At 49.9% G+C, this 25,157-nt stretch overlaps 1 protein-coding gene across 17 annotated transcripts in view; it reads left to right on the top strand.

Moving 5' to 3' along the window:
* The window catches only part of UBAP2L (ubiquitin associated protein 2 like), a 108,355-nt gene that overhangs the window by 66,395 nt on the left and 16,803 nt on the right, over positions 1-25,157 (top strand). For 11 of the 17 annotated variants that reach the window (XM_029580149.1, XM_029580144.1, XM_029580153.1 and 8 more), the window contains 8 exons: positions 5,001-5,190; positions 5,595-5,634; positions 5,938-6,103; positions 6,362-6,434; positions 20,285-20,480; positions 20,802-20,890; positions 21,415-21,468; positions 21,955-22,036. In XM_029580149.1, the coding sequence (XP_029436009.1) occupies positions 5,001-5,190; positions 5,595-5,634; positions 5,938-6,103; positions 6,362-6,434; positions 20,285-20,480; positions 20,802-20,890; positions 21,415-21,468; positions 21,955-22,036 (890 nt within the window). The remainder of the gene's footprint in view (positions 1-5,000; positions 5,191-5,594; positions 5,635-5,937; positions 6,104-6,361; positions 6,435-20,284; positions 20,481-20,801; positions 20,891-21,414; positions 21,469-21,954; positions 22,037-25,157) is intronic. The other 6 variants (XM_029580156.1, XM_029580155.1, XM_029580145.1 and 3 more) reach the window with 1 other exon arrangement.

Below are 25,157 nucleotides of genomic sequence, written 5' to 3'. Positions count from 1 at the left end.
GCTTTCATACAGGCGTAATCTGCTACCTGTCTGGATGGAACCTCAGCCAGTAAGCACTCTTTCTCCCAGTCCTGTCGGCAGATCTCAAGGCATGCCTTGCTTCACCAAGGGGTATCCCTGGCAGGGAGCCGGATGGCACAAATGAAGAGGAGGATACATATTCCTTGGAAGATGGGGAAATTCCCCCGTATCGGGCCATGTTAGTTTTCCATAGACGAATTGCTGGCCCTGGTTTCCCAGAGCCTGAAGATGCTGGGAGTTCCTGGGGCAGCCTCTATGATGGAACCAAAGAAGAATCCTATTCTGATTTCCCTATGGAAAGCCTCTTGCTGCTTTCCAGTACTGGAAGCCAGCCAGGATTTGATTGACCTGGAAGGGGATGCCCAGAAGCAAGTTTTAAAGGGGGATGAGCGTTAGCTCTATATCCACTGTATGTGGCAGCGAGAGAACATTTACGTTTCCCTAAAATGGATGCGCTGGTCTGTGCTATCTCTAAGCGAACAACTATCCCAGTGGAAGAAGGAGCGGCCTTAAAAGACATGCACGATAGACTGAGTCCATCCCTAAACAGGTCTTTGACACAATAGCAATGACCTTATAGATTGCTTCTTGTGCCTTGGTAGCGTGTTCGTGCCTGCTCCTTTCTCAGGAGGTGGATAACTCGGGGGGGGGGGAGGTGAATTCCAGAGTGGTTATGGAACCCACTGACATGGGCTCAGATCTAGTCCATACTTCAGCCAAAGATGTGGCCTCCATGGTGGAGTCCAGAAGACAGCTATGGCTGCGGAATTGGTCAGCAGATGCAACCTCCAAGGCAAATCTTACAAAGATGCCCTGTAAAGGATCATTTCTTTTCGGAAGCGAATTGGAAAAGCTGGCCAGTAAATGGGGTGAATTTCCAGTATCCCAGCTACCAGAAGATAAGAGCAGTTACAGCGCCCCTCGTCTGAGGGGTTGATCCAGAGGCTCGCAATGCTTTCATCCCTACAGAAACTCAACATTTCAGAGGTATCAGCCTTTTGGGTGGTCTCAGTCCTTTTGTAGTTGACAGCCCATGAGAGGGGCAGGCTCGGGTTCAGATTCGTCCCAATCTGCACTTGGAGCAAGGAGATAGAGGGTCTACTGTCCCTCTTCTACCAGAGGTGGGTTGAGATCACTTCGGACAATGGGTACTGGAATTTGTATGAGAAAGATATGCGTTGGAATTTCACAGCACTCCTCAGGCAAATTTATGATGTCTCCTTGCCACTCTTAGCACAAGAAGCAGGCAGTGGAGACTATTATTAAGGATCCTCAGGATAAGGGCTATAATCCCAGAATCTGCGCCACAGGAAAATATGGGGCTCTATTTTATCCTGCCCAAGAAGGAAGGTTCCTTTTGCCCCATCCTGGACCTCAAAAGCATCAACCAACATCTATGAGTGAATCATTTCTGCATGGAAACCCTATGCTCCGTGATAATGGCCGTACAATCGGGAGAGTTCCTAACCTCCCTGGACTTATCAGAGGTCTACCTACATATTCCAATCTGTCAAGAACACTGTTCCTATGCTTTGCGGTACTGGGTTGTCATTAGTTCCAGGCACAGACTTTTGGCCTAGTGATGAGTGGGCCTGAACAGAAAACAAACATGGAGAAGGAAATCCCCAGAATCCTCTGCTTTTCTTTAGCTTGCCTGGACTGAATGAACTCTAAGTGACTTTCTGAGCAAGACTGGCAGAATTTCCCTAGATATCTATAAATGCAGACAAGCTGGCACCAGAAAGGTGAGGCCTATTCATTGGGTCACAAAGAAGAAACCAATGGCGGGAGCTTCAGGCACTATTTTCAGGAGTTTTTATCAACCCAGCCACAGATGTGTTAATTATCTTGACCAGTAAGATTCTAACAGAACAAAAGACTACCTAGAGAGTGATTGGTAAATGAGCCCCACCTCCTGGGAAAACTAATCAGAGATAGTCACATCATGCTGTTGACATGACAACCTATGTAAATGATTCTTTGGGCAGTCATGCAAGTTTAGAAGCTTCCACAATATTGTATGTTATCTATAAAAGAAGGATCACTTCCTGTATATGAGGAGGTGCTGTTGGGCAGGTTGTCAGAGGCATGACATCAGTATCTCCCGAGAATACTTATATTGTTCAATAAAAGATTGTTTTACACTGAAAATCTGTGTTCTTGTCTCCCTGGCCATAAGCGTCCTAAAAAATGGCATGGCGCTTAACACTAGCCACCTCCCCAGAACACTTTCCAAGATTATTTTAGTCGTAGCGGCAGCATTGAGAAAAGAGGGAATCCTGGTGCACCCATATCTGGGAGTCCAGTTCGACACCAAGCAGGGCAAGATCTTCCTTTTGACCACCTGGATAAGGAAGTTGATGCCCCAGAGGTATCAGTTGATGAGCACGATACGCCCAAAGGTGTGAAGCTATCTCCAAGTTTTCAGTTTGGCAGCAACCCTGGAGGTAGTGCCGTGGGCGAGGGCACACATGCAACCACTTCAACGCTCACTTCTGTAATGTTGGAACCTGCAGCCTCGACTATTCAATTTGCCTGCACTTACCGATGTGAGAATGCTCTCTGCTCCAGTGGTAGCTGCAGGAAGCTCATCTGAGCAGGGGCGTACCTCTGTCCTCTCTGAACTAGCTGGTCTTCACAATAGATGCGAGCCTCTGGGACTAGGGAGCTTGCTGTCAGGAGATGACTGCCCACGGACGTAGGACTGAGGAAGAGGCCTCTGGAACATCAACCACCTGGAAGCCTGGGCAGTCAGATTGGTGTGTCTACAATTCAGCCACATACTCCAGGGTTAAGCGGTCCATGTAATGTTGGACAACGCAACAGCAGTAGCCTACATCAACTGCCAGGGAGGAACCAAAAGCCAGCAAGTGTCACAGAAGATGTATTTCTGCCCATTCCATAAGGAGATCTATCTACAAATGATCTCATCCTCCCACATCATAGGGTAAAAAGTCAGAGCAGTCTTTCTAAACAGAGAGAGTCTGGAATCTAGGAGAGTGGGTGTTGTTGGCTCATAGTAGATCACTGGGGTCTCCCGTCCATTGACCTACTGGCTGCATCTCACAATGCGAAGGTTCCCCGATTCTTCAGTTGCAGAAGAGATTAGTCATCCCTGAGGATCGACGGACTCATTCAGACCTGGCCGGAAGAAGAGTTACTATACGCCTTCGTGGTCCCTGCTGGGCAGGGTCATTCGTGGAATCGAGCACCACAGGGGATTAGTCTGGCTCCAGATTGGCCCAGGCATCCATGATATGCGGAGACCCCTGGTGGTGACACCCCCCCCCCCTCTTGTGCTTTCCACCGCACAGGGACCTGCTACAGGAGGGACCAGTCCTTCACAAGGAGCAGAATATATTCTATCTTACGATCTGGCCTTGAGAGGGTTTGCCTGATGAAGTGAGGATATTCTGCGGCAGTAACTACCACCTTACTCTGCACTGGGAACTTCCCTAGCGTATGTGCGGGTCTGGAGAATATTTGAGGCCTGGCGTGAGGAACAGTGTCCCCACTTGGGCAGTCAAAATCCCACTAATTCTGGAATTTTTACAGGAAGGCTTGAATAAAGGTTTGAAACTTAACTCCTTGAAGGTCCAGGTAGCGGCGCTCTCCTGTTTCGGGGCGAAGTGACCAGACCTCCGTCTGTCGGCTCATTTGCATGTGGCCATTTTCTGAAAGAGGTGAAGCACCTCCGGCCACCCTTAAGTTGGCCGGTTCCCTTATCGAATCTTAATCTAGTATTAGAATTTTTGGCAGAGCCCTCATTTCAGCTGATGCACAGTCTTTCCTTGCATTTATTAGCCTTGAAAATGGCATTCCTGGTGGCTATATGCTTGGCACGTCGCATCAGTGAACTATAGGCATTGTTGTGTTGGGAACCGTTCCTCTGGATGAGTCCAGGAGTTTTACAGCTTCATACTGTTCCATCCTTCTTGCCCAAGGTAGCCTTGGAGTTTCATTTGAATCAGTCCGTTTCGTTGCCATCCCTACATAAGCACAAGGATGCTGAAGAATACCGCAGTCTCCATTCGAATGTCAGATTTTTGGTGTGCTATCTGGAAGTTTCAGAACCGGTCCAAAAGACGGACCCCTGTTTGTCCTTCATGGTGGAAGGAAGCAGGGCGAACCAGCTTTGGACTATCATAGCTTGCTGGATTAAGGAGGTGGTCACAGGAGCCTATGTGGAGGCAGGAAAGTAATTACTTTCTCAGGTTAAAGCTCATGCCACTAGAGCTCAGGCGGTCTCATGGGCGGAAGCTAGACTACTGTCTCCCGTGTCTATCTGCCGAGCTGCATTCCTTCTCCAGGTTCTGTCGCCTGGATGTTCAGGCCCGAGAGGATTTACCTTTTACAAGTGCAGTGTTAACCAGACCATGGGCAGCCTCCCACCCAGTTCGGGAGTAGCTTTTGTACATCCCATTGGTCCTGAGTCCATCTGGCTACATGATAAAAAATGGAGAAATTACTTTCCAGAATTTCATTTTCCTTAGTGTAGACAGATGGACTCAGCATCCTACCCACGGCTGCCCAAGAATGGTGCCAAGGATTCGCCCCTGAAGTGGATATAGTTTCCAAGAGATTATGGGTAAGCCATCATTCAGTCCCTAGATCAGGGCATCTATATTCTTACAGGGGTTCAGTGTTTGGTTGAGTACAGTTAACGGTTATCAGTTTTTAATCATTTTAAATCAAGTTTTTTTTCAATAGTATGTCCACAGTGACTTTTGAAGAGAATACTGGAGGGCTGAGGTCATTTCAAGGGTGTATCTAGGGTGACGACAGCTTTGAAATCTGACTCAGTCTTCATCTGCTGGCAGGGGTGCATAACTCATTGGTCTTGAGTCCATCTGTCTACACTAAGGAAGATGAAATTATCAGGTAAATAATTTCTCCATTAACCATAAGAGCTGACAGGCAGGTGGCCATTTTATTGCTATGCAAAGCATATTTCACCCTACTCGTCTCTTCTCTTGCAGTGAATCCTCATCTACAGTTTCAGCTAATCAGAACCAGGAATCTGGTTACCAGAGTGTCAGCATCCCAACAGCAACGTACACATCTCCGAGCAGTACTCAGGGGCCACTGTACGAGCAGAGATCCACACAGACCCGGCGGTATCCCAACTCCCTCTCCCCCTCCCCCCAGAAGGATGTGACCCAGGCCAAGGTATCTAGCATAAGACTCCAGGGAACTTCCTTAATTCTCTCCTCTCAGCGCTTATATGGCTGAACCTGCTACTAGATGAGAAGCTCTCTAGGCAGGATCGATGGTGTGAAGGTTCCCAAGCATGGAAATGCATTGCTATTTTAGGGTTTGTAGTTGTTAAAGTGCAGTAGGAAGGGGATGTATAGCACCTTTCACTTTGTGCTGAGGTTGTCTGTTCCTTGACTCTTGAGTACTGTAGTATGGCAGAATGAGAAATGGAAGGCTGTGGGACCGTAATGGTCTAATCATGTAGTGGGGAAGTGTTAGGTTCCTTCTCTCGTTATGGGGAATATGCTGTGATTGCTGCATTAATATGTAAAAGAAGTTAAATGCCGAGCTGACTGACAAACTTTCTCTTCCTGTAGAATGGCTTCAGTTCTGTGCAGGTGACGCCGACGGTGGAAGGTGAGTTGGAGCTGTCTGGCCGGCTGCTTGCAGGAGGATTCTTACATATTATGTATTCTATGTGCTCCTTGTCAGATGATGCCCCTCCTAGCAGCATTCTTCCCCTGCAGATTTTATTGCCCCTCTTTTCTTAGCATGCTATCTCTTGAAGTTTGCTTGTGCATCATGTATCATTTCATGTCGTCCTCTGGTGATCTCTGCCATGCTAAGTCCTGCCAGCTTACACTATAGAGTGCCTTGTGCCATTCCCTCATCTTGTGTCCGACTGACACGGACTTAGGGATACTCCTGTATTTCCCTTAGCAGGTGCAACAGGACCTGCTGTGAAACCAGATTCCCCCACTGCCGCCGGCATCACGCCCCTTAATGACACAGTCTCTGCATCTTCGCTGCTTAACTCAGCCAGTCAGCACTCCTCCAGCCTGAACACTCACAGCGAGGAGCTCGCTAATACCACTCAGCACAGCAGGTAAGAGTCATCATGAGGGGAGGGTGCTGTTGACTACCCATTGCCTGGTAACTAATAATGGTGTATGTTACTGATGTACTCAGTGTTCTCTAATACTTATGAATGTTAATGTCATGAATTGTGGTGAACTAGTGATTTTCACTTGGAATGACAGTATTCAAGATCTCTAAATAGACAGGGAAAGTGCAGGACTTCTGGATATGGTTTAGAAAGTTAAAGAAGTGAGCCATTTCCAGCTTCTTTTCCTTCTCTCTGCAGCACGCTATCCGTCCAGCAGAACAACCTTTCTTCCTCCTCATCTTCTGGCCGTTCGGCAGCAACAGCCTTATTGGTAAGTAATGATCTCCTTGTGCATGTCTCCCTTTCACGCTGCATTCTGCACTACTTCCCCTTTTCCCTTCTGAATGGGCTTCCTTATTGTCTCTGCCAGACCAGTCCAAACAAGTGGGTAATGTCCCCCTGCAGCAGATGGAAATAAAACAAGCTCAAAGCGGACTTCACTCCCCGTCAAGGGGTCTGGAGCTGCCATCAGTCCAGACTCCTGGGTGTATGCATCCGTGCCACAGATGGAGACAGAGAAATACTGAGGAACTTCAGGTGGCACTAGGGTTTATCAAGCGCTGTCAGTGAAACTTTCTCCGTCTCCAGCAGATGGTAGATGATGCTAAACCTGCAGTTCTGTGGTTTGAGCAGTTTTGCTGCCATCAGCAACCCTGTGTATTTCCTGTGCATACCCACGATCAGTCCAGACAAGTGGGTTTTGCATCTCTACCAGCAGATGGAGGCAGAGAACAAAAAAACATTTCAGGCACTGCTACATAACCAAGAGTGCCCCCTGCAGTCCCTCAGAATTTGTCTCCAGCAGATGGTAGAGGTGCAAACCTGCAGTCTGGAGTTAAAAAAAAAAAAAAAAAAATAATAATAATATTAGAGGAAAGATTTAAAGAAGAAGAGGATAGCATGTAGGACTTCAGGAGGCTCCCTGAGGTGTTAGGTTCCTTCGTGGGCCATCCCTCAGGTAGAGCAGGGCGGAGCAGAGGGTTGGAGATCCCTGTATAAGCTCAACCCTCAGCATCCAGATGGGGCTGACAACCAGGGTTCTGTTCCCACTCCCTCTCTGAGGTTTCTCTCCCCCAGCCAGCAGCAGCCAGAAGCAGAGAAGTATTCATTTTCCTAGCGGGTAGCCAGATAGACTCAGGACCAATGGGTTATGTGCTCTCCTGCTAGCAGATGAAGGCAGAGACAGGATTCAAACCTGACATCACCTTAATTATAACCCCACAGTGACCTCAGCCATTCAATATCTCTGTCTCTTAGCAGATGTGGATGTGCTATCCCCAAACCGGCATTGATGTTTAGTAGTGGGATTGCAATACTGGAAGAAGAAAATTTACATTTAAATTGGAGAAAGATCAAGCCCCACTCTCCTGCGGTGATACCTATGGTCCCTTCCCCCAGTTGAGAATTCCTGAGGCGATTTCTGAGATCCCTCAGAGGTGTGCCTTAGTCCGGTAACCAGTTCCTGGTGTGGACTTTGCTGCTGAAGCAGCTGAAAAGCAGCGGGTGCAGGAAGCCGAGCGCACCGGTGACTACCTAAGCCCTTCCCCCCACAGCCGGAGACAGTCTCTGTACTCAGTCGGTAAGCGCTTAGCCCAGGTAAGTAAAAGTAGGACCTCTCAGTTTGAGATGTGGAAAGGCTCCGGTAAGTCTTTCCTCCGGTGTTTTGCTCGGTACGCCTCACCGACGATGTTCCTGATCCCATTGGGGCAAGGGAAGGGGGTTTCTGAGCGGATTGAGCAACCCTCTGATGTGCTAGGTCCCACTTCAGGCTTGGTGGGCACTCCACGTGGCAGGCCACGGCAGCACCATCTTGCACGCAGTTTGGTGCGGCAAAATTTTCCCCCATAGACCATCCATGTGCACAGTGTGGGCCGACCTTACTGTGCGCCTAATGCATGCATACATGCATACACACCTCCGCGCATACCAGCACGCATAATTACATGCATACATTCGCTCACAACCGGACGCTTATACTTACATGCGTCAGGGAGGATTTGTGCACGCTCGTGTCCAAGCGCTAGCCAGCTGAACCCACAAGCCACAGTGAACTATGGCTCTGGCAACAAAGAAGCACAAGTGACACTTTGTGCTGCCTACCATATTAGGGCTGCCCAGTCCGCACTGTGAGGAAGCCCAGGGAGGGCTGGCTCTCAGAACTTCTCCAAGCTTGGCCCCGCTGTCATAGGACAGGTCAGCCACGACCTTATCCGGTGGCTCCCCGGATCTAGCAATCCTGGGGCTGCGTAGTCCTCGGGAGTGGGGCAGTTCAGCAGTGCCTACCCCAGTTCCTCCTGGGCTAGATATGGACCCAGCAACCTTTTCTTGGGTGGAATTCTTTCAGGGCCTTCAAGCCTTTATTTAGGTACAGTCAGCTGCTGCCCCTGCCCGGTCTGAGCCCCAGCTGGGGAAGGTCTTATCCTCCCAGCCCTATCAGCATGTCTTGGGATATGCCTCGCCTCACCAAGGGTATCCCTGACAGAGACCCAGACACCACGGACAATGAAGGAGGATGCAGACTCATTGGAGGATGGGGAAATCCCTCTAGGCTTGGAGCCATGCTGGACCATGTTACGGTTTTTCCACAGATGAATTGCCGGCCCTGGTTTCCCAGACACTGAAGACTCTGAGTTCCCGGCATGGACCCAATGTTGGAACCGAAGAAGAGTCCCATCCTGGTGTTTCTACGGAAAGCCTCTTGCTATTTCCCAATGCTGGAAGCTGTCAATTAGTTGATTGACCTGGAGTGGGACGTCCCAGAAGCCAGCTTTAAAGGAGGTCAGGCATTTAGAAGCCTTGTACCCTCTGGATCCAGCGGCCAGAGAACGCCTGCATTTCCCAAAAGTAGACACCCTGGTCTGCGAAGTTTCTAAGCATACAACTATCCCAGTAGAGGGAGGAAAGGCCTTGAAGGATGCACACGATAGGCGGTTGGGGTCCATCCTTAAACAAGCCTTTGACGTGACAGCAAAAACACTGCAGATTGCTTCCTGTTGTGCCATGGTGGCTCGCTCATGTCTGCTTCGAGAGATAGAGGCAGATCGCTCAGGATGCATTCCAGAGAGTCGATGGAGCCCGCTGTGGCCTTAGCTGATGCAAGCTCTGATCTAGTGCGTACCTCGGCCAGAGGAGTAGCCTCCGTGGTGGTGGCCTAAAGACTGCTTTGGCTGTGAAATTGGTCAGCGGACACGACCTCTTAAGGCAAACCTCACATATGCCCTTTAAGGGATCCCTCCTATTCAGAAGCGAATTGGAAAAGTTGGCCAGTAAATCGGGTGAATCTCAAGTGCCATAGCTACCAGAAGATAAGAAAAAGAGGCCGTAGCGCCCCTGCCCATGAGGGGTTGGGCCAAGGGCTCCCAATGCTTTCGGCCCTACAGAAACTCGTCATTTCAGACATCTCGATCCTCGGGAAGGTCTCAGTCTTTTCGGAGCCGACACCCAAAAAGAGGAACTGGTTCGGGCTCCGGTTTGACCCGAACTTCCCAATGAAGTTTGGCTGACCCATCCACGGGACGAGGAGATAGGGGGCAGACTATCCCTCTTCTATCAGCAATGGGTCAAGATCATGTCGGGCAAATGGGTACTGGACATCATACGAGAAGGATACGCTCTAGAATTTCACAGCATCCCTCGGGACATGTTCATGATGTCACCTTGCCACTTCCAGCACAAGAAACTGGCAGTGGAATCTACCTTGATAAGGCTTCTCAGTTTGAGGTCTATAACTCCGGTACCTAAACCCCAGGAAACTACAGGGCTTTATTCCATCTATTTTGTTGTACCCAAGAAGGAGGTTCGTTTTGCCCCATCCTGGACCTTAAGAGCATCAATAGTCATCTGCGGATAATTCACTTCCGCATGGAAACTCTTCACTCAGTCATAATGGCCATACAACTGGGAGAGTTCTTAACCTCCCTGGGCCTCTCAGAGCCTACCTTTATATTCCAATCCGTCAAGACCGCTAGTGTTTCCTACGCTTTGTGGTTCTGCGCCACCATTATCAAGTTCCAGGCGTTGCCCTTCGACCTAGCAACCGCCCCCAGAACATTCTCCAAAATTATGGTGGTCGTGATGGCGGCACTGAGGAAAGAAGGGATGCTGGTGTACCCTTACTTAGCCAACTGGCTGATCCGGGCGAAATCGTTGGAAGAGCCCCTCCAGGTGACCAGTAGGGCCATGTCCCTGCTTCAGGAACTTGGTTGGGTTGTGAAAATGGTCACGAGCAGCCTCAAGCCCTCCCATTCCTTAGAGTACCTAGGAGTCCAGTTCGACTCCAAGCAGGACAAAGTCTTCCTGCCCCCCCTCGAGGATAAGGAAGCTGTTGTGCCAAGTGCGTTGAATGACGAACACAGTGCACCCCAGGGTGTGGAGCTATCTCCAGGTCCTCGGCCTGATGGCGTCAACCCTGAAGGTAGTACTGTGGGTGAGGGCACACATGCAGCTAGTCCAACGCTCCCTGCTGTCACGTTGGAACCCACTGTCTCAAGACTACTTGATTCGCCTCCACCTACCGATGGAAGTATGTTCTCAGCTCCAGTGGTGGCTACAGGAAGTTCATCTAAACAAGGGTGTATGCCTATCTCCACCGAACTGACTAGCCCTCATGACGGATGCGAGCCTCCGAGGGTGGGGAGCTCACTGTCAGGAATTAACAACCCAGGGGCAATGGACCAAGGAAGATGTACGCTGGAACATAAACCGCCTGGAAGCCCAAGCTGTCAGATTAGCATGTCTGCAATTCAGTCACAGACTCCGGGGCCAGGTAGTCCGCGTGATGTCTGACAACGCAACAGTAGCCTACATCAACAGCCAGGGAAGAACTAAAAGTCACCAAGTGTCTCTGGAAATAGACCCCCTTATGGGAATGGGCAGAGTTAAATCTACAAGGGATTTCTGCCTCCCCTATCGTGGGAAAAGACAACATCAAAGCAGACTTTCCCAGCAGGCAGTCTGGATCCAAGAAAATGGGCATTGTCGACCAGAGCCTTCCAGCTCCTGGTAGATTGCTGGGGCCTCCCATCCTTCGACCTACTGGCCACATATCACAATGCAAAGGTCCCCTGATTCTTCAGTCGCAGAAGAGATCAGCGCTCCCAAAGGATCGATGCCTTTGTCCAGACCTGATCTATATCAAAAGATACACCTTTGCTGCGAACTGCTATACTAAACAAAAACAATCAAGAGCACCGCTCTATCGCTAAGCTGTTCAATAAACTTTTGAAAGAATAATGTGTGTGTTGAAATTATTTTTAATAAAGTAAATACCTACACTATTAATGGTGAAAAAATTTTGTCATCTATGTGGATTTAAAAATATTTAAGTGGAGTCAGAGAAAGGTTTCATACATAGTGTAGGTGCCCCGCACCTCCGTAAGGTGAACTTATAATCATCAACCTTCCTCCTCCTCCTCAATGATCTTTAAACAATTATTTTTTGAAAATTTTCTATGTGAACTTGTGTTGTCCCTAACAACACGTGAAAGGGCTTCTTCCCGGCGATCGACAGAGACAGATCGCCCTGTGGCACAACGTCTAGAGTCCAGGAGAAACCGTCGAGGAGAGGGCTGCAGACTCCGAGAAGTTGGTCTTGGTAAACAACGAATCCCCTGAGGAAAGGCATTCTTGTCTGAAACATGTTGGGATAACGCAGAAGAAGTATGGACACACCAACCTAAATCGGGGAAGTCTGTTTTTACCCTTTATTGACATTCTCATTGAGTATAACGGAGTAATCCTCTTTGCGGTCACGCATTTAAAAACAGCATTGTCACGGAAGAGCCCTTTCACGTGTTGTTAGGGACAACACAAGTTCACATAGAAAATTTTCAAAAAATAATTGTTTAAAGATCATTGAGGAGGAGGAGGAAGGTTGATGATTATAAGTTCACCTTACGGAGGTGCGGGGCACCTACACTATGTATGAAACCTTTCTCTGACTCCACTTAAATATTTTTAAATCCACATAGATGACAAAATTTTTTCACCATTAATAGTGTAGGTATTTACTTTATTAAAAATAATTTCAACACACACATTATTCTTTCAAAAGTTTATTGAACAGCTTAGCGATAGAGCGGTGCTCTTGATTGTTTTTGTCCAGACCTGGCCAGAGGAGGACTTACTGTACGCCTTCCCTCTGTGGTCTCTGCCGGGCAAGGTCATTTGCAAGATCAAACGTCAAAGAGGATTAGTCCTTCTAGTGGCCCCAGATTGGCCCAGACGCCCGTGGTATGCAGAGGCTTCTGGTGGAGAGCATCCTATGCCTCCCTCCGCACAGGGACCTTCTCAAACGAGGTCCGATCCTTCAAGAGAACCCAACTCAGTTTTGTGTTATGGTCCAGCCCTTGAGAGGGCTCGCCTGGCAAAGCGTGGATATTTGATGGCAGTAATCGCCACCTTCTTGCGCAAGCAGAAGTTCTCGACATCCTTGGCGTACATGCAGATCTGGAGAATATTTTAAGCCTGGTGCGAGTAACGCGGGGTGCCCCTTCGGACGACCAAGATCCCCCCATGATTCTGGAATTTTTACAGGATGGCCTGAACAAAGGGTTATCCCTCAACTCCTTGAAGGTTCAGGTGGCAGCACGTTCCTGTTTCAGAGGCGAGGTGAGTGGAGCCTGCCTGTCGACATATATCCGGACTTGGCCCATTTCCTAAAAGAGGTTAAACACATCCAACCACCCTTAAAGTGGCCAGTCCCCCTATGGAACCTCAATCAAGTATTGGACATTTTAGCAGGGCCTTCCTTTTGACCACTGCGCAGTCTATCTCTACGCCTGCTAACGCTGAAGGCTGTATTCTTGGTGGTGATATGCTCGGATCATCACATCTCTGAACTTCAGGTGCTGTTGTGTTGGGAGCCGTTCCTCCGGTTGATTCCAGGAACATTGCAGCTTTGCACCGTTCCTTCCTTCTTGCCAAAGGTAGTCTCAGAGTTTGACCTGAATCAGTCCATTTCCTTACCGTCCCTAGATAGAAGCAGGCACTCTGAAGACTACCACCTCCTACGCCACTTAAACGTCAATAGGCTTTTAGTACGTTATCTGGAACGTTCAGAAACTGTCCGCAAAATGGACCGCTTGTTTGTTCTTCACGGTGGAAGGAAACAAGGTGAAGCAGCTTTGCGAGCTACCATAGCCTGCTGGATCAAGGCTGAAGTGATCACGGGAGCTTGTGTAGAGGCAAAGAAGCCTTTACCCATTCAGGTTAGGGCTCATTCCACTAGGGCCCGGGCAGTATCCTGGGCAGAAACTAAGCTACAGTATTCCGTCGACATCTGCCAAGCAGTGATGTGGTCTTCCTTGCACAGCACCTCCAGGTTTATCGCTTGCACATTCAGGCCTGATAGGACGCGGCCTTTGTGAGGACTGTGCTAACTGGACCGCAGGCAGCATCCCGCCCCGTTCGGGAGTAGCTTTTGTACATCTCATTGGTCCTGAGTCCATCTGGCTACACGCTAGGAAATGGAGAAACTACTTACCTGATAATTTTGTTTTCCTTAGTGTAGACAGATGGACTCAGCATCCTGCCCATGGCTGCCCATGAACAGTGCCAAGGAATCACCTATGAGGTGAATCCCGATTCCAAGAGGTAACGGGTAAGCATCGCCCTATCCCTAGATCAGGGCATCTATAATATTACTGGGATTCAGCGCTTATGTTTGGTTGAGTATAGTTATGGTCACCAGTTTTTAATCAACCTTTTAATCAAGTTATTAAGTTATATTCAAATTTTATTCAAGTTTTTCAATAGTATGTCCACAATGGCTTTTGAAGAGAATACTGAATGGCTGAGGTCACTGCAGGGATGTATCTAGAATGACTGCTTTGAAACCTAACTCAGTCTCCATCTGCTAGCAGGGGAGCACATAACCCATGGTCCTGAGTCCATTGATCTACACTAAGGAAAACAAAATTATCAGGTAAGTAATTTTGCCATTCCTGTTCATACCCCAGATTAGTGCAGACTCCTGGGTTGTCTCCCTGCCAGCAGATGGAAACAGAAGAAAAGCTTTACTGACCATGCTACCTAACTTGAGTGCCATCTGCAGTCCCTCAGTATTTCTCTAACTCCAACAGATGGTAGAGGTTTAAAATATGGAGTTAAAAAAAAAAAAAAAAAAGCAGCAACATGGATTTCTTTCAGGAGCTTCCTCCTTGGGGGTGGTTAGGTCCTTGGTGGAGGCTGTCCTCCCTGGTTGAGGTGGATGAGCAGAGGGTTGGTGACCCTTGATTCTGTCTCGTTCCTGGACACTGAGGAAATTTTGATTAACTGGTGGTCCAGTTCCTTTGATCCCATGGAGAGCCCTCTGGAACCAGCAGCCACTTTGCAGCATTCAGGAAAGTACTTTTGTCTATTACAAAAAAAAAGAAATGACCACACAGCAACTTGGAGAGAGTTTCTTGACTTCAGCTGGCTTAGTGTGAGATCACACCAGACACAGATGAGAGTTGCTGGTAGTTGGGGTCCTGTCATTGATGAGATTGCGGTGGTGAGGTGAAGAGGCGGCAGCGCATTGGGATGCACATGGCGCCAGCCAAGGATCTCTGCAAGGACTGCCACTCGTGCGGGGATACACGCGCTTGTCTAAGCTGTGCAAATTTGTGTACCCGCTGCGTCTCCAGGGAAGAAGGCCATTTGGCCGGTGCATACTCCATTTCGGCACGTAAAAGGTCTATGAAGTCAGGAGCCACCACAGATCCTTTTCTTGTGAGTGTGGGAATAGCAGCCATCTTGAGTGTAGTCTCAGCAGCACCGGAGGCTCCTCCGGAGGCAAGGTATTCCCCTCATCGCCTGCCATACAGAGGCTCGTTGAAAGGCTGGAAGTCTCCAAAGATGAGGAGGCCTTAATGCAGGAGGATTCTCAGGCCTTTTCCTCCTACTTCACCACAGAGCCTAACCGGTTAGAAAGGTAGCAGGGGAGAAGCACCCTTGTACCCAGGGTCAGCTGCCAAGGAGACTCAAGTCCTGCAAAAAGACATCGCCCAGCATCCGGAGGGTACTCGGCTTGGCTGGGCAGCGTGGCGGCCCCATGGAGGACTCCAGGACTTCGAAGATGATGTTCTGCTGGATAGGTCTCTGAGGGCGGAGTCTCCTCAGCACTTTTTAGAATCCAGATCTGGAGGAAGTGCTGGTGACTGAAGGGGACGACCCTAAGGTGGTCCGGCAGTTTCACAGGGAAGAGTTGTGGCTCTTGATTCCACATGCTCAAACAGCTAGGCATCAAATTTCCTCAGGTGGAGTCAGACCAAGAAGGGGTGTACTCCATCACGGTCGGCTTGAGAGGTCCGGCTAAGGCCTTTCCCTTCCACAAGTCAGTAAAGCAGCTGGTTGTCAGGGTGTGGGACACCCCTGAAACTGTGGTGAGGTTGTGCTGGTTATTGGAGGAGACACTTTTGATGCTTCCAAAGGTAGACTCTTCGGTCTCGGTGACAAGTAAACCACCATTCCGGTGGCGAGGTTTGCTGCACTGAAAGATGGAAAGGACCAGAAGCTGGAACTTCAAGAGGATTTTTGAGGTTTTTGTTTTGGGTATCCTGGCTGTGGTACGTACATCAGTTTTATGCAGAGAACTTGTTTGCGCTGGGTTCAACAGTTGCAAGCAAAGGAAACATTGCCATTGTTCTCCAAGAAGCAGGCGGAACGCTTAGAGGCAACAGTATCCTATGTAGCTGATGCTTGTACGATCTTATTAGGACATCCTCCAGAGTTATGTCTGCAGTTTCGGCCAGGCATCTGCTTTGGTTAACAAACTGGCCTGCAGATGTTTGGTCAAAGGCTTATCTGGGGCCCTCCCGATCAGACATGTTTGGGGAGGATTTAGTGCAGCAGGGGGAGCATCCAAGGGACATATATTGCCAAACCAAAAGGGGAGAAAGTAATCCCTTCCCACCCATTCATTGTTTGGGAAAGTCTACTTTCTCCCTCTTTCTGTCTTATTTGGATCAAGCAAGTTCTTAATTTCTAATTTCAGTTTAAAAAAAAAAAAAAAAAGATCTTAAAGTTTTCATTTCTTGTAGGGAGCAACAGTGTTTGCCCCTTGCTCTTACTGGGTGCCTAGGGGCCGGTTCACTCCTCAGTCTCAGCTCTGTTCTACAAGGAGTGGACCAAAATCACATCGGACCAATGGGTCATCAGTGTAAGACAAGACTATGCTTTAAAATGTGCTTGTCCACTCCGAGATCGGTTTCTGGTGGTCTCGTGCTTTTACGAGCAAAAACAGCGATGCGGGACACTGTCCATCACCTTAGCAAATTAGGGGTCATCGTGCCAAAGCCCCTGAAAGAGCGGGATCAGGTCACTACTCCATTTACTTCATAGTGCCTAAGAAAGAAGGCACATTCTGGCCCAATGTCGACTTGAAGGTCAACATCTCCCTCAAGGTTCCTCATTTTTGCATGGAAACACTCCATTCAGTGATTGCTTCGGTCCACAAAGGGGAGTTCCTCTCCTAGCTGGACCTAACAGAGGCATGCCTACACATAGGGATCCGCCCCGACCACCAGAAGTACCTAAGGTTCATGATTCTGGGGTAGCATTACAGTTTTGCGCTCTGCCCTTCAGACTCATGACTGCTCCCAGGACATTTACCAAGGGTAATGGTAATGGTGGTGGCAGTGCTCCCGAAGGAGGGAGTCTTGGTTCATCCTTAATTGGTTGATCCAAGCGAAATCAAAATCTCTGTCAGATGGCGGTGGATCGAGTCCTCCAGCTCTTGAGATCCCTAGGGTGGATAATCAATTTGGCCAGGAGTCACCTAGTCCCCTCTCAGACCTTAGAGTTTCTGGGGGCGCTTTTCAACATGCGTTTGGGCAGGGTTTTTCTCACAGAGGACCAGATCTCCAAGTTGCAGGCTCAAGTGCGCTAGCTGCTGAACAAACGTTTACCCAGGGTCTGGGTTTATTTGCAGGTCCTTGGGTCCATAATGTCCACCTTGGAGCTGGATTCCTTGGGCCTTTGCTCATATGAGACCTCTAGAGTCTGCTTTATCCCGTTGGGACCCCATCTTGGAGCAGTTTCACCTGCCTCTTCCTCACCGAATCTGCACGCTCCAGTCTCTCTTGGTGGCTCCTTCCGGATAAGTTGCGCCGGGAAGCGGACTTGGAGTTTCCCACCTGGACAGTCGTAACTACGGATGCCAGCCTTTGCGGGTGGGGAGCAGTCTGTCAGTACTGTTCGGTGGAGGAGGCATTGTGGTCGATCAACAGGTTAGAGACCAGGGCGGTGCGGATGGCTCTACACGCTCTCCTCCCTCTGGTGAAGGGGAGATCAGTTCGGATCCTGTCAGACGATGCGATAGCAGTGGCCTACATAAATCGCCAAGGAGATACCAAGAGCCGAGCGGTAGCCTTGGAGGACCCGGGAGTTGATCAGCTGGGCAGAACTGATTCTGGAGAGGATCACAGCCTTCCACATTGCAGGCACAGACATATTTCCTAAGCAGACACCAGCTAGATCCCAGAGAGTGGGAATTTTCAGAGGAAGCCTTTTGCCTCATATGCTGCAAGTGTAGTCGGCCCTGCATGGACTTAATGGCGTCTTTCTGCAACGCCAAGGCCACAAGGTTCTTAGGTCTGCATCGGGAGACAGGAGCGGAGGGGTGGACACTCCAGTCCTTCCTTGGCCATCAGATGTTCTCCTGTACCTGTTTCCACTGTGGCTGCTAATTGGCAAGGTGTTGCACTGTGTAGAGGCCCATCGAGGGGACGTAATTCTCATAGCACCGAAGCGGCCGTGGTTTGCGTACCTTATTAACTTAGCGGTGGATGGCCCCTTGCACTTTCAGCTCCTGCCAAATCTCCTCCGTCAAGGCTCCATTTGTTTGGAAGGGGCAGATCGCTTTTGTCTTAGTGGCCTGGCTTTTGAGAGAGAGCGGTTAAGGAATAAGGGTTATTTGGATACAGTGATTGCTACTCTCTTGCAATCCAGGAAAACCTCTACTTCCCTGGCATATGTCAGGGTGTGGGGTGTTTGAGTCTTGGTGTGTGGAAAACAGGTGGATACCACCTGTGCCTCCGTGAGTGATGTCTTGGCCTTTTTACAGGATAGTTTTGTAAAAGGTTTTTCTCACGAGACAAGCAGGATGGTAGTCCTCACATATGGGTGACATCACAGGATGGAGCCCAATCACGGAAAACTTCTGTCAAAATTTCCAGAATTTTGACTGGCCCCTACTGGGCTTGCCCAGCATGGCACTAACCCTGCAGCCAGCAGGGGTCCCCCTTCAGTCATCTTTTTTTCCGTGCAGCAGTAGCCTTGCGGTAAAGGAGCTCTGCAGAGATTCCTGACAGGAATTTTCCTCACGGAATTACTACAAGTTAATCTGCCCCACAGGGGTCCCTCCTTTAACTTTTTTCAGACCGCGGTACTCCGGTAAGTTTTTACCCGTTTTCCATCGATTTCTGTTGAGTTTGGCCCTCGTGGCCTACTGGCCGTCGACCGTACCGCGGCTCGATTTTTTCCATGGCTATGGCGTCGGGGTTCCGTCGGTGCCCGGACTGTACTCCCACCATGTCCGTCACAGACCCCCATAAAGTCTGTTATGTGTCTAAGACGTGAGCACGATGCCTTGACCTGCACCAAATGTGCCCTAATGACACTAAAAGGTCGCAGGGCCAGAATGGAGAAGATGGAACTTCTCTTCCGTACTCAAACCCCAACTCCGTCCATTGCATCGATGTCGTCAGAGCCGGCAATGTCAACTTCGCGCCAGCATCAGCCACCAGCTGGTGACAGCCCAGCATCGACTACTTCTCGGCCATCGACACCCTCAACTCCCCCAGTTGGGTTTCATGCTCATTCTACCCAGTCGCAAGTGGCCTCTTGGGCTGTGTCAGCAGGTTTCGCCATAAGAGATCTGTAAGGTAGCTACTTGGAAGTCTTTGCACATGTTTGCCAAGCACTATCTGGATGTCCAAGCCCCAGAACCAGGGGGCTTTGGTGAGAGGGTGCTTCAAGTGGGGCTCTCAGGGTCCCACCCAGCGTAGGGAAGCTTTGGTATATCCCAGAAGTCTGGATTGATCCGGATACGTACAAGGAAAGGCAAATTGGTTCTTACATGCTAATTTTCCTTCCTGTAGTACCACAGATCAGTCCAGAGTCCCACCCAGTTTGGGAAATTGGAGAGTCCACTCAACTAGTTATTTTGTTTGCTCTGAAGAATCAAGTATGGCTCAGTTTCCAGTCCCACTTAGGATGGGCAAGGCTTTTGAGTTTGCATAGTTTTACGTCCCTCTGCTCGTTTGGGGGAGCAAAATTGTTTTTAGTTACTGTTTTTTACTAAAGTTTTTATTCATCTGGCTTGAGTACAGTTCGATACTGACTGACTGCAGGCGGCACCTCAGGATATAGGGCAGGTCAGTCAAAACTTCTGTCTCCATCTGCTGGAGGGGAGGCAAAACCCAGGACTCTGAACTGATCCGTGGTACTACAAGAAGGACCAATTTTCCTTTTGTGCCTGAGGCCACAAGGAGCAGCTGTGGGATTCTGAACCCTGATTTCCCAGGTTTTCAGCCCACTGCTCTAACCGCTAGGCTACTCTTTCACTGTGGTATCATGGGAGCAGCATATTGGGTGATAGGCTGTTGCTGTTGGAAATTTCATTAGATTTCATTGGTCTTTCTCTGATTTAACAGAACTGGACTTAGGTGAGCCCAAAATGTCCATTATGGTATCAGGCAGCAGGGCCTGGATTAGTAAAATGCAGTTTTATGATTGCCTTGCCCCATCTGTGGTTTATATACGCAGAGATGACTTCATGTTTCTTTGCACACACACGCAGAGCATGCCTGTCCTGCTATTCCTTTCAGATTTCATTTTCAGCTAGCCCTATTAAATCAGAATACTAGACTAAGATTAAAATCTTTGTCTTTAACACAAGGAGAAAATATATGATAGCTATACAACGAATTTTCTATATACATGAATTTAAAAAAAATCTGAAAGTAAACTATATATATATATATATATATATATATATATATATAAAATTGAGAGCTTACATTCTTTTGAAGTTCAGCTGCATGACAAAATGTTGGATGTGTGGTATGTGTACGAGTGGCTTTAGTCTGTGGGCCAGTGATTGCAATGCCAATGGCGCCTGTTCTCTCCTGCTGACAGCACACCAGTGCAGAGAGCGAACCCAGTCTCCATGCTTCTGCCAGTACCTTCTCCACAGCCTCCAGCACGGTGCCAGCGCCCCCTGCCGCCACTGTCCCTTCCAGCCTGGTCAGCAGTGCCAGCAGCCTAGGCCTCAGCTTGAATAGTAACTCAACGGCCACAGCTTCAACGCGCAGCTCTGTGGTAACAAGTTCAGGTAATGTAATGCACTGAGGGGGAGGGGGCTGGGGAGGACAACACTGGAAGAGGGGCCTAGGATCTGTTGTACTTTGTCACTTTTTCAAGAACGGACGGTCTCATCTTGAGGAGTCTATCACATGGGTTTGCAGGTTGGTAGCTAAGGAGGGGGGAGGACTAGGTGCAAGATAGCATTAGCACATGTACTGCAGGATGGCGAGTGGGGGGAAAAGGCCAGCGGTGACATTTGGACTTGCAGGATGGTGATTTGAGGATAATGAGAAGCTGGTGGTACTATTTTCTTTGTTTGATTTGTTCATATCTTCTTTGGCTGTTTCAGGAAAAGCTCCTCCCAACCTCCCACCTGGGGTTCCACCACTGTTACCTAATCCGTACATCATGGCACCAGGGCTCCTGCATGCCTACCCGGTAAGGTGGCTGCCTCTCTATTTGTGTGCTCAGGTGTGAAAGCATCCCACACCAGGGCTTCTGTAGTAGCAGGCCCATAAACCCTTTTCCAGCACTGACTTGAAGGGGACATGGTGCATGCAACAGGAAATGGAGCATATACCAGATGCAAGCTAACAGTCCCAGTCTGATAGACTTGCAACATTAAACTCCGACAGACAGATGGTATTTAGGTGTAAAGCTTGCATCATCTTGAGTCCTGTGAGGGAGGGGGAGGAATGAGATTGAGCGTGACTCCCTTGCTATCTGCTGTCCTCTTCTTTCCCTTCCCTTGCTGCCCCGTGCTATGCCCATTCTGAATTGCATGGGCTATTCCCTTTCTAATAGAATAGACTCCCGCCCCCTTCCTTTCAGCTTTCAAAGCTTCCAGTCTTGGCTTCAGCATGTGTAGGGTTCATTGGATTTTTGCCTTTCTTCCCAGTGGTGCTGATAAACAGTTTGATTTAGGGGAGTGTGTGTTCTGAACCAGCATCTCTCTTTTGCAGCCCCAGGTGTATGGCTATGATGACCTACAGATGCTTCAAACAAGGTTTCCATTGGTGAGTTTCTGTTCTGCTGAAAGGGAAGTGGAGGGCCCCCTTGCCAGAGCCCAGCTTGAACACTACTCAGTGAGGGTCATGGAGGAGGAGGCCTCCCATATTTATATTCTGCCTTTCAAACACTTCAAAGTCAATTACGTTCGGGTACCATCTCCAGAGGGCTCACAATCTAAGCTCGTACCCGAGGCAACGGAGGGCGATGTGACTTGCTCAAGGTCACAAAAATCGGTGGTGGGATTTGAACCCTGGCTTCCGTGGTTGTCAGCCCACTCAGTGAGGGACATGGAGGATAACACCCCCTCCCTCATAGAGCTTGCTCAGTCAGGGACAAAGGACGTAGAGGAGAAGGGCCCACCAGCCCCCTCCTCCTCCCAAAGAGCCCACTCCATGTGCCCATGCCCCCAGGTTGTCCTAGACAAGCTCTGTGATGATGTCCTGAGGAAGAGGAGCTTCATTTGGTCTGATTATGCCTCTTCTGGTTTACAGGATTACTACAGCATCCCTTTTCCCACCCCCAGCACGGCGTTAACTGGCAGGGAAGGAAGTTTGAGCAGCAATCCTTACTCCGGTAAGATGAAAGACTTCCCCGGTGTATAACTTTGCTTGGCATAAATGATTAACTTATAGGAATTTATTTTTGCCTGTATGTACCCAGATCAGTCCAGACTCCTGGGGTTTTGCCTTCCTTCCAGCAGATGGAGATAGAGAGAGTCTCAGAACCACTGGCATATAACTTGGTTTCCCTGTACATACCCGGATCAGTCCAGACCGTGGGTTGAGCCTCCCTTCCAGCAGGTGGAGACAGACCAAAACTGAAAGGGTATCCTATATGAGGACAGAGCCTACCCTGCAGCCCTTCAGTATTTGTTTGTCTCCAGCAGGTGGATCAGCTCACCCTTCGGTCTCCTGATTTAGGTTAGTCAGCCTTCTTTTTCTTCCTTTCTTCTTGGATCAAGCAAGTACTTCTTCCTTAGGGATTTTGATTGGATTTCTTTCTAAAAAAAAAAAAAAGAGTGAGTTTAATTTTCAGTCTGTGCAGGAGACTGTCCCGTCTCCTGGCTCTTGCTGGACTCAGGGGGGCTTCGCCCCTTGTGCGGAGCATAGCCTGAGTCCGTGGTTGCTTCCAGGTGTGGGGACCAAGGCTGGTTCAGTCTGTCGTCTTCTCCCCCCCCCCCCCCCCCCCCCCCTCTGGCTGCCTAGGGAGCATAGTGCTCCATTGTTGTGCTCAGTTTAAAAAATAAAATAAATAAAATCCTAAAATTCAGAAGATTTTATTTTTGCTCCTACCTGGGATCGAACCGGCAGCCAGATAGACAGGAGCGTGCAGGCTTCACTCCCGTGCCTCTGCTCCTGCCAGCGGGCTGCCAATCAAATCTATTTTTAACTTTTTTTCTTCAGCCCGCGGCTCCTCTTCACTGAGGATGCTGCGGCCAGCAGCCTGCCTTGCCTATGGGCAGCCCTCGTCATGCCTATCACACGAGGGGCTCTGCCTGCCTGCCTGCCTGCCTGCCTGCCTGCCGAGGAAGGCCCCTCCTCGGCAGGGCAGGCAAATTCAGCCCGGGGGCGGATCCCCCAGCACATGTTCCCGGGTCGGCAAAGCCCGGGAACGGTGGCCATTTTGGGTTTTTCTACAGCTCCCGATTCGGAACTGCCTGGGGCTGGGGAGCCAGATTTTAGCATTTCATTTCCCCCCCCCCAACCCGGGAAATCTAAAAGTTGTTTTTCTTCAGAATTTGTCCTCCTCCTGCATAAATCCTATTTGGCTAGCTTGCAGGAGGAGGAGGAGGGCTGCGCCCCGCGCCGCTACCTATTTGTCCTGCCGCGGAACCTCCGGGGTCCGTTAGGGTGCAGGTGGTACCGGGGGTGGCCCCCATCCCTGACCTCCCAGTGACCCCAGTTGATCCGGATCCCACCTCAGACTTAGTGAGCGCACTCCCACCCTGGAGGGGGACGATCCTAGGGGTCTCTGCATGTTTCAGCGTGAGGAGTTGGAGCCCCTCATCCCTTTTGTCCTCCAGGAGCTGGGGCTGGAGGGGGCCCCCTGTGGATACCCTTACGGCCTCCTTGCCCAAGAATATGGACCCAGTCCTGGCGGGACTCAGGGCCCCGGCAAGCGCTTTTCCTTTTCATCCGATGCACAAGTTACTGCTCTTGCGTGAATGGGAGGCTCCCAAAGCGGGACTCCAGGTGGGGCGGGCTATGGATAAGCTCTACCCCCTCCCGGAGGAATACTTAGACATGTTGAAAATTCCCACTGTGGACTCCTCTGTTTCTGCGGTCACCAAGCCCACCACTATTCCTGTGGTGGGATCGACAGCTCTGAAGGGCGGACAGGACCGCAAGCTCGAGGCCCATATGAAACATATTTTTAATTCCTGGCTCTGGGGTCCGAGTGACTATCTGCAGCAGTCTCATGCAGCGGGCAGGTCTCAGGTGGGTTCAACAATTACTCAGCACCCAGGACCTCCCATCTGCAGAAGCGGAGCAGGCTGAATGTCTGGAAGCCGTCATCGCATATGGGGCTGATGCGCTCTACGACCTCCTCCGCGTCCAGGCGAAGGCAATGGCCTCGGCGTTATCCACTAGACGGCTCCTCTGGCTGCGCAATTGGTCAGCCGACCCGTCCTCCAAGGCACAGCTGGGCACGTTGCCTTTCAAAGGTAAGTTGCTTTTTGGAGAGGACCTTGAGAAGCTTATTGACTCCTTGGGGGAAAATAAGGTTCATAAGCTTCCTGAGGACCAGCCAAAACAAACTCGTTCCTTTACGCCCTCCCGTCCTCGCTTCCGGGGACACAGGAGGTATACGCCCCGCGGACAAGGTGGCTTCTCTAGGGGTTATTCTTCTCTGTCTCAATCTTGGTCTCAGCCTTTTCGTGGGCGTCGCTCCTTTCGCGAGGGCCAGTCCCAGCGCCCCACCCCAAAGCCTGCCTCACAATGAAGTTCAGTCGACCCATTCCTCTGTTCCTTTGCTGGGCGGTCGCCTCTCCCTGTTCTTCGAGGAATGGGTCAAAATTACGTCGGACCAGTGGGTCCTCGACATTGTCCGAGACTGTTACGCTTTCGAACTTGTTCGCGACCTACCGGATCTCTTCATATTCTCCCCATGCGATCGTCTCAAGCGGGAAGCGGTAGAGCAAACCTTCGTCAGACTACTGGATCTGGGCGCAGTGGTCCCGGTTCCGAAAGCGGAGCTCGGCGCAGGTCAGTATTCCATTTACTTCGTGGTTCCCAAGAAGGACGGGGCTTTTCGACCGATCTTAGACCTCAAGAAGGTCAACTGGGCCTCAAGATCCCACATTTTCGCATGGAAACCTTGTGAGCGGTCATCGCGGCGGTTCACCCCGGAGAGTTCCTCGCCTCCCGAGATTTGACAGGCGTACTTCCATATTCCGATTCACCACGATTACCAGAAGTATCTTCGTTCCACATCCTCAACCGGGATTTCCAGTTTTGGGCCCTGCCTTTCGGACTCGCGACCGCACCACGCATCTTCACCAAGGTCATGGTAGTGGCAGTGGCGGCCCTCCGCCGGGAAGGAATCCTAGTCCACCCCTATCTGGACGACTGGCTTGTACGGGCCAAGTCGAAGGCTCTTTGCAGACAGGCGGTGGATCGGGTATTAGCTCTCCTTGCGTCTCTCGGTTGGATAGTGAATTTTTCCAAGAGCAAGCTTTAGCCCTCCCAAGTGT

This window comes from Rhinatrema bivittatum, chromosome 16, assembly GCF_901001135.1.
Source record: "Rhinatrema bivittatum chromosome 16, aRhiBiv1.1, whole genome shotgun sequence".
Classification (NCBI taxonomy): domain Eukaryota; kingdom Metazoa; phylum Chordata; class Amphibia; order Gymnophiona; family Rhinatrematidae; genus Rhinatrema; species Rhinatrema bivittatum.
The sequence above is the reverse complement of the archived record's forward strand: the minus strand, read 5'-3'. Positions and strand labels throughout refer to the sequence as shown.